The sequence below is a fragment of the Melozone crissalis genome, unplaced genomic scaffold (assembly GCF_028551555.1).
Source record: "Melozone crissalis strain CALT ecotype California unplaced genomic scaffold, PUWL_Pcris_2 ptg000045l_1, whole genome shotgun sequence".
NCBI lineage: Eukaryota > Metazoa > Chordata > Aves > Passeriformes > Passerellidae > Melozone > Melozone crissalis.
Window position 1 is genome coordinate 28,441,659 of NW_026535823.1, and position 14,993 is coordinate 28,456,651.

Consider the following 14,993-nt stretch of genomic DNA (forward strand, 5'->3'; position numbering starts at 1 on the left):
AGCTGAGGAGAACTGAAGTGGTCACAAAGCAAGGCTCGGGCAGTGACCGTGCTGTCGTGGGTGTCCCACGCATGGGACACAGCAGTGCTGTCCCAGCCGCAGGGAGCGGGGGCTCTGCATCCCAAGCTCCATCCCAGGAGCGCCGCGCCCCGACGGGACGGAACGGGACGGGACGGGAGCGGGCTGCGAGGAGCCGGGCTGTGCCGTGCCGTGCCGTGCCGTGCCGTGCCGAGCCGAGCCGGAGCTCCGGTCCCTGCCCGCCCCGAGGCGCCGCCGCCCCCCGCCCGCCCCCGGCCCCGCCCGCCCCGCGGAGCCGCCGCTCCGGAGCGGGGCTGCCGGCGGCGGTGAGTACACGGCGGGGACACCGGGGGGACAGGGAGGGGACACGGGCACCCCCCGACAGACCCCGCGGTGCCTCGGGGACGGGCACAGCCGGGAGGGGACGCGGGGCTCAGGCGCGGCCCCAAAGGGGGACGCACACGGGCTCTCCTCTGTCCGCACCTGCCTCGGGAGGATGAGCGCGCCGGAGTTGTTGGAAGCTCTTCCAAGGCATCCCCGTTCCTTTGCTTTGAATGGGGAGCAAAGCCCCGCTGGTAATTGTCACAGCAAAACAGCAAATTTGGGTGAAGCAGGAAGGGATCTCCCTCAAGACGCGCTCACGCTTTGTTTGGTGCATCTCTTCTGTGCATCTCCTCTGTTCCTCTTCCGTGGTTAAAGGTTTCCAGACCCGCACGGAAGCAAAGGACGGTCTGTAAGTGCCGTGGAGGGATGGGTGTGGAGGTGGATTTCTGCTTGATGGCGGTGGGAGAGGTTCAAAACTCTTTTCTTTTCTCGTGTTGCTTGAAAAGAGCGTTTTTCTGAGTAATGCTTCGTAGACCCTATGAATCACCATCTGCATAACTTTATATGGGGGCTGCTATTCTCAGCGGCTCGCTGGAACTGTGTAAACTATCAACATTATCTGTTTGTACATGAAACGTGCAAATCTATTCCCCGGAAAACTATTCCAGAGCGGGTCAGAGGAGAAGAAGGGCAGAACAAAATGTCAGGAAGGCTCGGAGAGCGGAGAAGGGCGTTTGAGAGCCGGCAATTGCTGTGGCTCCGTGAAAACTTGTGCTGGGAATGCTCGCGGGGAGGGAGAGCCACATCTGGCGCTGTGCAGATGCTGAGTGCCCCGGGAGCGGAGCCGGGAGAGGCTGCGGGAGCCCGGAGTGCTGCCCAAGCATCGCACCTCGCTCCCGGCTCTTCTTCCAGCTCTTGGTGTGCTGAGAAAGCACCGCGGGGCTTCCAGAGAGGCTCGGGAGAGCTGTGGCAGCCCGAGAGGGGGCTTGGCAAAGGCATTGTCACCCAGCGGTGGCAATGTCACTGTCACCCAGCGGTGGCACTGTCACCGTGCGGGGAGGCTGGGGGAGCTCCCTGCGCCGCGCTGGGCTCGTCGAGAGAGAGAAAAAGAGTTTATTCTCTGGAGCTGTCAATCCATCACCTCCCAGAGGCTCCTTCTCCTCCTTCCCTCCTCCTCCCCCTCGCTGCCAGCTCTCCCAGATGTGCTCGGTGCTGGAGGATGCAAAATTCCCCGTGCCCAGGCAGAGGAATCTCAGCATCTCCTAAAGCTCACCAGGGAGTTCAGAGCATCTCCCAAAGCTCACCAGGGAGTTCAGAGCGTCTCCCAGACCTCACCAGGGAGTTCAGAGCGTCTCCCAGACCTCACCAGGGGATTCAGAGCCTCTCCCAGACCTCACCAGTCTGACCCCAGAATGAGGAGAGTGTTTGTTGCAGGAGGTGAACATTCCAACTCTTGGTGCAGGTTCAGCCCAGTGTCTCAGTTTGGACCTGACATTTCCACACAGCAGGATTGAGAGATTTGCTGTAGGGCTTGTTTTGGGTGATGCTTGTTTTTATTTTTCTCTAAACCACATGCTGAAATTTCTACATAAAAATGCATTGCTGTCCAAAGGAGCTGCATTCCCAGGTCAGTGGGGTCCTTGTGCTCTCCTGAGCATCTCCTGCTGCAAGGCAACCCGAGTCCAGCTCCTCTGCTGTGTCCTGCTCATGTACAGTGATGGTTTGGGGATGCTGACCCCTGACAGCATCTAACACCATCTCCAGCAGTCCCTTCTCCATCTCAGCTCAACCAAGGCCCTGCCCTTCAGGAAGGAGCATCCAAACATGCCCCCATTACAGAGCAAGCTCTGCCTTTTCCCAGCCCAGGAGCAGGACTGCCCTCCCAGCTGATGCCCACTGGCCACAGCCAGCCCAGGTGGCATTTTGGGCTTGTGACCCTGGGACAAAAGCTGGACTGAGCTGTTGGGGCTCCCACTCCTGCAGCTTTCCCAAATCTCCCTTCTCATCAGATTCCTTCATTAAATGTTGATTAGATCAGTGCCTCTTTCACTACAGGGTAATTTGCCTTTCCATTTAGTGGGCCCATCTGATAAATAACACCTTGAAATAACATAATTCCCCCTGACCTTGATGGCCAGGTCCTTGCTGGGCTTCTGCTCCCTGCCTGGCTCTGGCTCTGCCCTTTCAGACCTCAGGGTGCAATTTAGGACCCCTCTGTAGGAGATGAGCCCTGCCTGGAGGAATGGGGACCAAAGCCACCACATTGTGGTCCTGCTGCTGGCACACAGGCAAAGTGATGGAGGCAAAGCTGGGTGTGGGTCACCCACCTGCCCACCAAGCTCTGCCTGAGCTCCTCCTCTGTCCTGGCCATCCCTGATGTGCAGGCTCTCCCTGGCACTGCCACCATGACAAACCTTCCCAGTGCAGCCACCCAGGACTGCATCTCTTTGGGGATGTTGGTGCTTCATTCCCACATGGTCCAAAGCTTTTTGTCCATTGAGAAGTGGGAGCTGGACCTGCATCTGCTGGCTGGGCAGTGAGCAGAGAGGATGGGGGGGACGTCTCTGCCTCCCTGGTTAGTTGGTTATTTGGTTATTTGGGAGCTGAGGATGCACAAGCTCAGGGAGCAGATGCCTGCTGTTTGCTGGGGAAAGCAATGGGCACTGAGATCAGGAACCAGCTCCCCCTCCCCAAGTTTTCCAGCACCAGGGAAGCTCTCTGCATATGACATATAGCTGAGAAGAGCCACCCAGCAGGAACTTGTGGCACTACCTCAGGTGTTTGGTTGTCAAACCAACCCCAAACCACCCTGATAGGGAGGGTGAAGCTGGTGGTAACACCTGCAGGATCAATCTTGACAGGAACTTGAGAAAGTTCGCTCTGGAGCTGACCCAGGCGAGCAAGGTTTTGTGTGCCAAACTTCATGTGGATGGAGATTGAGCAGATTTTTCCAATGTCATCAGTTCTGGAGGAGAAAACAGGCACATTGATAATTTGGAAGTGATGACATCTTAAATTTATGTTCCTCTTTCCAACCTCTTCCATAAGCCATGCTTTGAAAGCCCAGGAAACCCAGCTGGCATTCCCCCAAGTCTGGGAGGAAATTTGGAATAAAACCCAAAGAGAAGAGCTATGAGAGAGCCTGGAGCTGGGATGTCCATCCTGCCTTTGTGCTATTCCTTGAAAATTGGGGTGTTTTTACAAGGAAGTTTATGGGTCCAACCTGGTGCTCACTTTGCTCTTCTCAAGGGCTTTCTAGCTGAGATGGTGGAAATGCCCTTTCTGATGGAGGATGATGATGATGATGATGAAGATAATAATAATAATAATAATAATAATAATAATAATAATAAATTTTTAAATAGTAAAAATAGTAAAAATAGTAAAAATAGTAAAAATAGTAAAAATAGTAAAAATAAAAATATAATATTAATATTCACAGTAATGTTAATATTAATATCAATATTATTAATCAAAATTTAAAATAAAATAAAATAAAATGAAATAAAGATGATAAAAATAATAAAATAATTATATAATTAATAATGATAAAATAAAATAAAAATAGTAAAATTATAGCATTAATATTAATAATATTAATATCATTAATATTATTGAGAATAATAAATAAAATAGTAAAAGTAAAAATTAGTATTAATATTATTCGTGATATTGTTAATAATATTATTAATAATAATAAATGAAAGAAAATAATATATTAGAATACTAAAATGATAATATAATTAATAATGATAAAATAAAATAGTAAAATGATGATGATGATGATGATGATGATGATGATGATGATGATGATGATGATGATGGCTAAAGGGTCTGCAAGCCCCGGAGACCTCCTCGCCCAGTCATTCTCTCCTCTGGCAGTTCTTCCATGAGCCTCTCCCTCTCAGCCCTTGCCCGTCCCTTGTCTCGCAGGCTCTCTCATGCCTCGCCTCGCTGCTGTGCCCCGGTAGCCGCTGCTCCCGCAGGATGGCCGCGGCCTCGTTCCGCTACGGGCTGACCATCGCGGGCGCCATGCTGCTGGTCACGGGCACGCTCTGCTTCGCCTGGTGGAGCGACGGCGAGGTGGGCTCGGCCGGCGGGGCTCGGCTGCTGCCGCCCCGGGATGCCGAGGCCGTGCCCTCCTCCTCCTCCTCCTCCTCGTCCAGCGCCCTGCTGCGCTCCGTCAGCTTCTTCTGCTGCGGCATCGGCGGCATCCTGCTCATCTTCGGCCTCCTGTGGTCCGTCAAGGCCAACGCCAGGGTGGTGTCGCGGCGCTACCAGTACCATTTCCCCCGGGACCTGCAGTACTTCACGGCCGAGCCCGCGGAGAAGTGGAACTGCAGGTGGGAACTCGTCCCTGCCAGCGCCTGGCTGGGCACGGCGGGAGGAGGATGGGTCTGGCTGTGCCTGAGCCAAACCTTGCTGGCTGCTGAGCTCACAGGGACAGCAGCACTGCTCTGTGCTCTCCTCCTGCCCCCCGAGCAGATGCTCCTGCTCATTAATGTCAACCCTCCCTGCCCACTCCCTCCTTGCCCACTTTCTCCTTGCCCTACATCCAGCTCTCCTTGCCCTACACCCATCTCTCCTTGCCTTACATCCAGCTCTCCTTGCCTTACACCCATCTCTCCTTGCCCTGCACCCACGTCTTCTTACCCTTCATCCACCTCTCTGTGCCCTACACCCATCTCTCCTTGCCTTACATCCAGCTCTCCTTGCCCTTCACCCATCTCTCCTTGCTCACCCCCTCCTTGCCCTGCTCCACCTCTCCTTGCCCTGCAGGGCCATCAGGAGGGACACATCTCCTTAGCAGGGCCACCAAGCAGAAGAATACATTGGTTTTCTGGCAGAAGGTTTGGATGTGGGGTCACTCAGAGCTCCAGTCCTGGTCTGGCAGCTCTGCGATGCTCTGTGAGGATGAGGGTGTTTATAAGTTCTTTAATGGAAGCAAAGTCTGGCTTACCCGGGAGTTAAATGGAGAAAAAAATAAGGAAAATAGTCCTTGGGATGGCATCAAGATAAGAATGTAGGCAGCAGGTCCTTTATGAAGCCCATTTCAGGGTATAGAAGGACTCCTTGCCCTGCCATAAATAGGGCTCTCTGGAAAAGCAGCACTAAGAGAAACCCTTCGGAACATTAAACCATAAAACACAGCTGGAGTGGGAAGCACGTTCCTGGTTCTCCAGGGGTTTCAGAGCCCATCTCTGGGTATCTGTGAGCTTGTGAGCAGGTCTGGGTGTCTGGAGGGAGCTCCTTTGCTGTGCCCCTGTGGGGAATGTCCCTTTCCCTGAGCTCCCTGGATGGATGGGATGCAGCTCCCTGGCAGTGCTGGAGCTGCAGCAGCTCCTCCAGCTCCAGCAAAGCACCCTGTGCTGGAGAAATCCCCCTCTCCACATTTCCAAGGTGACATTCCTGTGCAAGCTGAGCTGCTTGGCAAAATCCTTGTCAGAGAAGCCTGGATGGTGTGTCTGGGACAGGGATCTGCCAAGGTCAGCATGGAGGCATCCCTGTGAGCCCATGGCTTTGGGCCATCCCTGTGAGCCCATGGCTTTTCCTTTGGGCCATCCCTGTGAGCCCATGGCTTTGGGCCATCCCTGTGAGCCCATGGCTTTTCCTTTGGGCCATCCCTGTGAGCCCATGGCTTTTCCTTTGGGCCATCCCTGTGAGCCCATGGCTTTTCCTTTGGGCCATCCCTGTGAGCCCATGGCTTTTCCTTTGGGCCAGCTGTGCCCTCCCCTGCCTGCTGCTCCCCAGCACACTGGGCTGGCTCCCACCTGCAGGGATGAGTTGTTTCACAGCATGCCCAGCAAGCAGGGCCAGGAGCAGGGCAGAGGCTGTCAGAGGTTTTCCCAAGCTGTGTTTGCTCAGGAAAGCTCTGCTGAAGCGGCTGCAGGCTTGGCCAGGGCAGGGAGGGCTCTGGCTGCCCTGGGAGCAGGGGGTGACCACGGGGACCTGGGGTGCTGCTGCTTGTCCTGGTCCTTGTGCCAAATTCCCCCCTCAGCTGTCAGCAGCCTCTGTCCTGCATGGGGTGAATTAGGGGCTGAGCATGGTGAGGATGCTCCTCTGCCCCTGGGACCCTCTTGAAAACCTCATGGATGCCAGGAAGCAGCTGACATGGTCACCCCATGACACTTCAGCAAACCTGCCCATGTCTGTCCCCAGTACAAGCGCTCATCGTGCTCAGGGATGCTCCAGACAATGGGGTTGATGGATGTTGGGGTGCTCCAGTTAATGGGGCATTGGGATGCTCCAGTTGGGTGATGGGATGATCCAGTTGGGTGATGGGATGTTCCAGGAGTTCTGGGATGCCCCAGTTGGGCGCTGGGATGTTGATGGTGTGCATCCAGCTGGGATGTTGATGGTGTGCACTGCTGAGTTTCCCCCTCTCCCCTGGCAGCTCCTGGGACTCCAGCGCCATCCCCACCTATGAAGAAGCCCTGACCTGCAGGCCAGCCCAGGCTGCCCCGGCCTTTGTGCAGCCGCCGGGGCGGAAGGAGGAGCCCACGCCGCCCCTGTACCGCTACCTGGAGGAGGAGGAGGAGGAGGAGGAGGGCTGGCAGGGCGGGCGGCGGCGCAGCTCCTCGGACAGCGCCCTGTTCCGCCCCAGCCCGTCCTGGCTGGAGCCGGCGCAGCCCCCGGAGCCGCAGGGAACGCCGCCCCCCAGCTACGAGAACATCATCGAGAGCAGCATCGGGAGCAGCATCGGGAACAGCATCGGGAACAGCATCGGGAACACCATCGAGAACAGCATCGGGAACACCACCGAGAACAGCATCGGGAACAGCACCGAGAACAGCATCGGGAACACCATCGAGAACAGCATCGGGAACAGCATCGGGAACACCATCGAGAACAGCATCGGGAACAGCACCGTGCGGGGGCTCTGAGCCCGCCTGCCCGGCCGGGACTCTGCCGGGGCTGCCCGGCCCCCCAGCTGTACACGGAGCCCCGAACCCCGGGATGGGGCACAGGAGGGTGGGCGAGCACTGGGGAGGCTCAGCCCGGCTCTCCCGGCTCTCTGGTGCTGGGAGATGTGTTCAGAGCATCGGGGGTAGCTGGCATGTTTGAAAGCTTTAGTATTTTTAATAAAAGCACTGCTGGTTTCAGTGGCTTTGCATTCCCTGCTCACCCTGGGGAGCTCCTGTCAGGCCTGCCCACTCAATAATAATAAATGTGCAGCATACTGAGTAATCTGGGCAGAGAAAGCCCAGCTCTGTCTGCACCACTCACGTCCCTGTGAGTGCCCCTTCCAGCCCTGTCTCCATCCCTTCCACCTTGTTTCCCTGAATGCTGACTGCCCACGCCTCACTTGGTGCTGGCCGTGCTCAGTGGGTCGTGCTGTGCTCAGAGCATCCCAGTGCACTTGGCATGTCAGCAGCCTCCTGGAAATGCCATCCTGAGTGGCACAGCCCCCCTGCCCTGCTGTGCAGCCTTGCCCAGAGCTGTGGCAGGGCTGCTGCCAGCTCCTGCATCCCACCACAAATCAGCGCTGCCCTGTGGCCCTGCAGGGCTGCAGAGTGGCTGAGGAGCCACAGCCACGTCTAACACGCTGTTTGTAATCGAATTATTTGCCATAAACCAGGTGTATCAAGGGAATAAATCAAGGGAATAAAACATTGTCTGGCTGTGGATGTGTGGTGGGAAGGAGACACCTTTTAACCCCCAGCTCCAACCTAAGTGTACACAGGGCACAGGGACACTTTGTCTTTACTCTCCCTGGGTGGACTAACTCCACTCCATCCTTTTCTGGCTTTATTTCCTCCTTCACAGCCCAGTGAGGCAGCCTTAGCACTCAGCCAGAGCAAGGCAGGGTCTGCCCCAAACCCCCCAACCTTCAAAACCACCCCAGAGTTCTCCCTCTTTTCCTGTTCCCACAGCCCTTGAGAACACGCTGGGCCCTGGCATCCCCCTCATCTGGGGCTGTGCCAGCTCTGATTTATGGCTGAGTCCAGCTCCAGTGCCCAGGGCTGGGAAAATCCCAGCTGATCTCTGGGTCCCCATCCCTGCAGCCGTGCTTCCCTGTGCCTTCCCAAGGTGTGGGGCTGCAGGGAAGGTTATCCCTGTCCTTTCCCCAGGTGTGGGGTCTGCAGGGAAGGTTATCCCTGTCCTTTCCCCAGGTGTGGGTTTGGCTGGGGAAGGTTATCCCTGCCCCTTCCCAAGGTGTGGGGTCTGCAGGGAAGGTTATCCCTGCCCCTTCCCAAGGTATGGGGCTGGCTGATCCTGCCTGCAGGGAAGGTTATCCCTGTCCCCAAGGTGTGGGGTCTGCAGGGAAGGTTATCCCTGTCATTTCCCCAGGTGTGAGGCTGGCTGAGGGTGCCTGCAGGGAAGGTTACCCGGCCACGTGCCGGGTGGCTCCACTGGAGTGTGAACGGCGGGGCAGTGTTTGCATTCATTACAAACCCATTAAAAACTGGCTGGCTCAGCCCTGGGCAGGACCAGCTCGACGTGCAGCTCCTGGCAGCCTCTGGAGAGAGAAACCACTCCTTGCCTGGCGCTGCAGGTGTGCTCAGCAGCCTCAGGTGGACACAGGCTTCCCAAAATCTCTCCCATGGCAGAGGAGAAGACCTTTCGCTACGGCTTCATCATCCTGGGCTTCTTCCTGGTGATGCTGGGCATGTTCATCATGAGCATGGAAAAGCCCCAATACTACATCACCTTCTGTGTCCTGGGCGTGCTGCTGGTGGCTGTGGGCATCACATGGAGCATGTGCCAGTGCTACCCAAAGGTAGGATCCTTCCCAATGCTGCTGGGAACTTTGGGGGGCTCAAGGGCTGGATTTGGGGGCTTTGGCTGCTGTGGATGTGCAGCCTCAGTTTCCCCAGGGGAAGCCCGCTGCAGCAATCTGGAAGGGGAATTATTTTGGGAGGTTTGTGCCCTGCTGATGCCTGCAGGATGTGCCCCATCTCCTTCACCCCTGAGCCTGGGGCTTTGCTCTCAAACAGGCAGCAGGGAATAATCCCAAGGAAATAAACTTGTGCTCATCTCTCCCACACAGCCCTTCCCTGGGCTCTGGGGCTTGGCAGGCTCCCAGGGCTGCCAGGAAGGGGCTGTGGAAGTCAAGGGGTCCCTCGGCTGGCATTCTCCTTGGCAGAGGGCACAGCCGGCAGGAGCGCAGCCACGCGTCCCCGCCCCGGGAATGACTCTGGCAGAAATGGGCTTTTTCCAGGAGAGGGCATCTGTAGGACTGATCTGGGACTGCTGCGTGGCCCATCAACAACCTGGCTGCCCTCCAGAGTGTGGGGGAGCCACCTCGGGACCCAGGACCAGCTGGGACCTCTGGAAGCAGCGGCCGTGTTCTGTGGGATTGGGGTGGAGCAGAAACTCCCCTCAAAGCTGAGCTCAGCCCCAGCCAGGAGGGAGATGTGGCTTTGCCACCGTGCTGGAGGCTCAAGGAAGGGACACCCACACGGACGTCCTGTGTGGGCCTTGGGACTCCCTCTGGGCTTGGGGACACGTGTGAAAGGCACAGAGAGCAGGGCTGTGCCGGACTCATTCATTCCTTACTGATTGCCCTCAAAAGTGACATTTCCAAGGAAAACGTCCAAATATGGTGGGAAAAGACCCTAAGCCCAGCTGAAGGGACACTCTGGCCCTGTCCCCACTCTGGGGGCCGGGGTCCCTGTGCTGCCCAGCACAGCCCTGGGCTCTGCCTCTCTTTTCCCCAGATTACGTTCGTCCCTGCGGATCTCGAGGCCGAGCGGTTCCTGGACCACAAAGCCACGGTGCTGCCCCACAAGGACACAGGGTGGGTCCCACAGCAGGGTGGTGTGTGCCCTGGGGGCAGCTCTGACACCGGCACAGCTGCACCTGGTACAGCACACAATGCCAGGCAGGGATCAGGCTGGGGGAGGCTGAGCCTGAGCGACGCTGAGGGATGCAGAGCGTCCAGGGCTGCTCCTGCAGGCATCCCCTGGCTCTGCTGCTGGTGTGGGCAGTGACACGGCCCTGGTGGCCTCTAAAGCCACTCCCTCAGCTGACGGAGCCCTGTGTGCATGTGCCTGAGCATCTCCCAGCCCCATGGGGTCCAGCTCTGCTCAGCACCCCGTTATCCCTCTGCCTGCAGCTTGGTTTCCCCGTGCCCCAGCCCAGAGGCCAGCAGCCCCTACGAGAAGAGCCTGCCCTCCTACGAGCAGGTCCAGCGGCAGGAGGGGAGCTCGGGCCCGGCCCCAGCCCGGGCACAGCTCCCCCGGCCCCGCAGCTGCTCCCAGCCATCCCTGCAGGCCACGGCGGAGATCCACCGGGAGCTGCAGCACGGGGCTGGGGAGCCCCTCCAGGAGCTGCCGTCCCGCCGGGAAACAGCACCTGGCAGCTGGTAGGTGATGCCTGAGGGTTGGGGGGCACGGCTGGGATGTGGGGTGAAAATGGGGGCATCAGACCCGCAGGATTGGCGGGGGGAGAGGATACAGAGGGGTTTTGACTGCTGTCACAGCACTGAGCCTCCACACCCTTGGCCCTGCTGAATGCTGGGGATGGAGTCTCAACCCACGAGGACTCTCCGAACCAAATTATTTCCCAGCAGGAAATTCAGATGGCCTTTGGTTGTAATTTGCATTTTGATGTTTGCATTTTCACATTTTATTTTATTTTATTTTACTTTATTTTATTTTATTATTATATTTTATTTTATTATTTTATTTTATTTTATTTTATTTTATTTTATTTTATTTTATTTTATTTTATTTTATTTTATTTCACTTTATCAATATAGCAGCGTCCCTCACAAGAATAACCCCAAAGTTCCTGGTCAGGCTTTGATAGGAATGAAATGCACAGCACGTCACCCTCGCACCAGATGCCACATATGATGCCCAAGCATTGGTTAGGGAGGTCCCAGAGGGCTCTGCAGGTGATGGGGGTCACTGTTCAGGGTATAGGACTTGGGCACCTGTTGCAGAAGGCCATTTGTCTCGGTGCAGGGAAGGTTCGAGACTTTCAATATGAGTGTTCAGCAAGCTCTGTTTATTGAAGAGAGCATCAGACACTTATACAGCAAGTAATAATCTCATGAATATTCTGTAATTTAAACTATCTATTGGCCACACTGCAACATTAGCTCTTCCCCATTCCTTAGGGGTTACATCTCTCTTTTCTCAAGTTTCTAGTCTCTCAACCACAGCACTTTGTTATGGTAACACAGCTATGCTCAAGGACAGTGTCCTTGAGCATAGGTGCAAGACTTGGAATGATCTACAGCCTTGTACTTTTCCAATTCTTAGCAACTCTCCCAACAGGCACCTGCCAGAATGTAGCTGCAGCTGGGATGGGTGCAGTGTTTTCCCATCCCAGCTGCAGGTTCAGGAAATGTTAGCACAACCATTATTCCACCTCCTGGGCAGCAGGAACCTGGCAGGCAGCTGTCCCCAAAAAAGCAGGGTAGGCACAGACACCCCAGGTGCCTCCAGCAGGGCGCTGGTGGTGCTGGTGCAGCCGGGATGCTGCAGGGCAGCGCTCCGGGGGCGGCCGCTCCTGCCCAGCCGCGTTCGGTGTCCCCGCAGCCCCGCGCCGGGGGATGCTCCGCTGGCATCCCTGCTGGAGGAGATGGACACGCCGTCGCTGGAGGGCTCCGTGCCCGGCAGCCCCGCGCCGCAGAGCCGCAGCCTGCCCTGCTCCAGCCACCCCGGCCGCCCGGAGCGGGGAGAGCGGCCCCGAGCCCCCCGGAAAGGCACCGGCAGGGAGGAGGAGCTCTACTACGGGCTCCAGGAGGAGCCGGATGATCTGCTCAAGGAGAGCGACGGCCTGTCCGAGCCTGAGAACTGATTTCCTGGGGAGAATGGCCACTCGGCATGGGCTCACCCCATGGACCCACTTGGAATGGCCACTCGGAATGGACTCATCCCATGGAGGGGATGCACAGGTCACAGCTCGGGGGAAAGGGGCCTGTCCCCCAAAGTGCAGTGGCCCCAGGATCCTGCCTGTCCCTGTGCTGTGCTGCACACCTTGTGCAAACCCAGCCACTCAGGAGGCTCCCAGAGCCAAAGGGGGAACACCCAGCTCCTGAATTCAACAGAATATGGGACAAAGCATCCTCACCAGAGCCATTTGGTAGGGCACAGAGAAGCTGGGCTGGATCTGGGCTAAAGGCTGTGCTTGGGAAGGTAAAGGATTGGCTGTGCTGTTTGGAACAGGATCAGGTTCAGGTGGGTAAAACCTGCTCAGGGCAGGTGGGTTTTATCAGGCAGAGATGTCCTCAAAGTCTTTTTCCCATTTACCCAAGCTCTGCTGAAATCAAAATTCATTCCAGAGTCTCCTGCAGCAGGCAGCCAGGCTGGGAGAGGAGTGATGGAGGTGACAGATGGTGCTGTCCCCTGTCTCCTGCACAAGGACCACTCCCAGCACTCCTGGGGGCACAGGGGGAGGACACAGCTGAGCCAAAACCCCGGTGATGGCACTCGAGGTGGCGGCTTTGCCCACTCTGCTGGGTCGGTGCCATCAGCTGCAGGTGGCTTTGCAGGCTGGCACCCACCATCCCCAAACCTCCTGTGAATAAAAAGTGTTTGTCCCAAACCACGAGGGTGGATCTCAGCCTGTTTGTCACCACCGCCAGGGACAGCACAGGGGCTCTCCAAACCTGTCCCCAGCACACAGAGATGGCAGAGCTGCTGGGAACCACAACCTTTGGCTGCTCAGGACTGCAGGGTGGGGCTGAGCCTCCCCAGGGCAGCTGGGGCTGCATCAAAGCACCCAACAGCACGGAGATGCTGAGAGTCCCTTGCTCTGTTTGGGGTCTGGATCAATGCATCCAACAGCACAGGGATGCTGTGACAGTCCCTTGCTCTGTTTTGGGAAAGCTGCGCTGGGTCTCCCTGAGCCTGGCATGGTCCCAGGAGAATTGGGAGCACACATCTGCTGGCAGAGAAGACTTCAGCAAATCCCATAGAATCACAGAACTGAGCTGGAAGGGAGCCAAAAAACCCTGCAGCTCCAAATCCCCAGGTGGAAAAGTGGGGGAAAGCTGTCCTGGGGCACAGAGCCCTGCAGGACAGGGTGTGCAAGGAAAGGCTGTGCCTGAGGTGTCACACCCTGTGACACTCCTGCACTCTGGCACACCTTGGTGTCACACTCTGTGACACTCCTGCAGCCTTGGCTCACCCTGGTGTCACCAAAACAGCCAGGTAGAAGGGCAGGAAGCACCGGGTGTTTATGGCCAACAGGAGGGTGGGGAATGAGGGTGCAGTGTTGGCTAAACATTGGCACAGGTCTGTGAGCTGCTCTCCAGGGGAAGCATTGCCAGGTGGATTGCATGGGCCCAGCTCCTGCCTGTCCCTCCCAGGCTGGGGGAGCACGGTGGTGGCTCTGGGAATGCTGTTTGGATGGAGCCACATGTCACTGAGTTTCAGAGGGTGCCCAGGGCAGGGTGTCACTGTATCACTGCTCCTGTGGAGGGTGGCAACCTGGTGAGACCCAGGAGCTTTTACCCATAGAAGCACAGGCTGGGAAAGGACCTTAAAGATCATCGTGTTCCAAGGGACACCTTCCACCCGACCAAGTTGCTCCAAGGCCCATCCAACCTGGCCTTGAATGTGTCCAAGGATGGGACACCCCTGGACACATTCCTGGGAAAACTGTGTCAGCGTTTTACACAGTCCAAAGTCCCTCCTGGCTCTCCTGTAGTCTTTGTGTTGGAAAGGGCTCTAAGGTCTCTCTGGAGCCTTCTCTTCTCCAGGCTGAGCACTTTCCCAGAATTTCCTCACAGAAGAGATTCCTGCCTCATGGCTTGGCACTCACTTTCACTTCTGGCAAAACAAATCTGTTTTTCAGAAGCATTTCTCCAGGCAGAGGCAGGGGAGGGGGCTGACACAGAGCCTGGACCCTCTCCCGCAGCTGAGAGTGCATCCCCCATCCAGAACAGCATCCTTGAGCCCAAGGACTCCGCGCCGGCCCAGGTTAAACATTGTGGGAGCCGGGACATTCCTGCATGGCATTAAGCGGGGCCCGCAGCCCCGGGCCCGGCTCGGCCCGAGCGGGGGGCACCGCCCGCTGCCCACGCGTGTCACCCTGCAGGGATGGGGACAGAGCGACGGGAAGGGCTGACGGTGCCACCCACGCGGGACGGGCCCGAGGGTTGGCCCCATACGGGGAAAAGCTGGATCAGCGCACCAGTGGTGTAGTGGTATCATGCAAGATTCCCATTCTTGCGACCCGGGTTCGATTCCCGGCTGGTGCAGCTCGGCCTATGCTGTACGACCTGCTCGGAATTATGGCACGGCGATGTTATTAGATGCTCAGACTCGCAGAAGTGCCGCAAAAGCTGTGGGAAGCCTTCCTTTTAACTGACGGGATGCTCCGTCTCTCCCTGCGAAGGGTCGGCAGCAGGGATTTAGGAGTCCTTCCCCCTTGTTGAGATCTTCCCCGATGCCCCCTCTGCTCTCTCCTTCCTCCCCATCTTTACACAGACGCGCTCGCTGGAAGCTTCACAGGGAGCTAGGACTGAAACAGAGCTCTTCCGCACCAGGTGGAAATTTTGGGCTATTTCTGAATAATTCCCAATTTTAAAAAATATAGCCTTTCTGCAGATACCCACTCCTGGAGTGTGAGAGCTGGGCCGGATCCCTTGCCAGGGTTCCAAGATCTCCATGGGTTTTTCAGCACGTGGGGATGCACGTGGAACTGGGAGATTTCTGCCACCCCCTCCCTCCTCTTCGGGCTCCTTCCAT

At 56.7% G+C, this 14,993-nt stretch overlaps 2 protein-coding genes and 1 non-coding gene across 4 annotated transcripts; all 3 read left to right on the forward strand.

The window, feature by feature from the left end:
• The first annotated feature begins 303 nt into the window (after positions 1-303).
• On the forward strand, positions 304-7,750 carry TMEM61 (transmembrane protein 61). Of its 2 annotated transcripts, XM_054285925.1 has the most exons (4): positions 317-344; positions 718-751; positions 4,276-4,685; positions 6,737-7,750. In XM_054285925.1, the coding sequence occupies exons 3-4, from the start codon at positions 4,330-4,332 to the stop codon at positions 7,224-7,226; spliced, it is 846 nt and encodes a 281-aa protein (XP_054141900.1). In that variant the 5' UTR covers positions 317-344; positions 718-751; positions 4,276-4,329; the 3' UTR covers positions 7,227-7,750. The 2 variants fall into 2 exon arrangements, with proteins under 2 accessions (XP_054141899.1, XP_054141900.1); XM_054285924.1 differs by lacking the exon at positions 718-751 and having other exon boundaries at positions 304-344.
• Positions 7,751-8,887: 1,137 nt separating this feature from the next.
• Positions 8,888-12,096, forward strand: BSND (barttin CLCNK type accessory subunit beta). Its single transcript, XM_054285512.1, has 4 exons — positions 8,888-9,064; positions 10,005-10,084; positions 10,403-10,651; positions 11,814-12,096. The coding sequence occupies exons 1-4, from the start codon at positions 8,888-8,890 to the stop codon at positions 12,094-12,096; spliced, it is 789 nt and encodes a 262-aa protein (XP_054141487.1).
• A 2,336-nt stretch (positions 12,097-14,432) lies between these two features.
• TRNAG-CCC (transfer RNA glycine (anticodon CCC)) lies at positions 14,433-14,503 on the forward strand. Its single transcript has one exon. It is a non-coding gene; the product is annotated as a tRNA-Gly (tRNA).
• Positions 14,504-14,993: the final 490 nt, after the last annotated feature.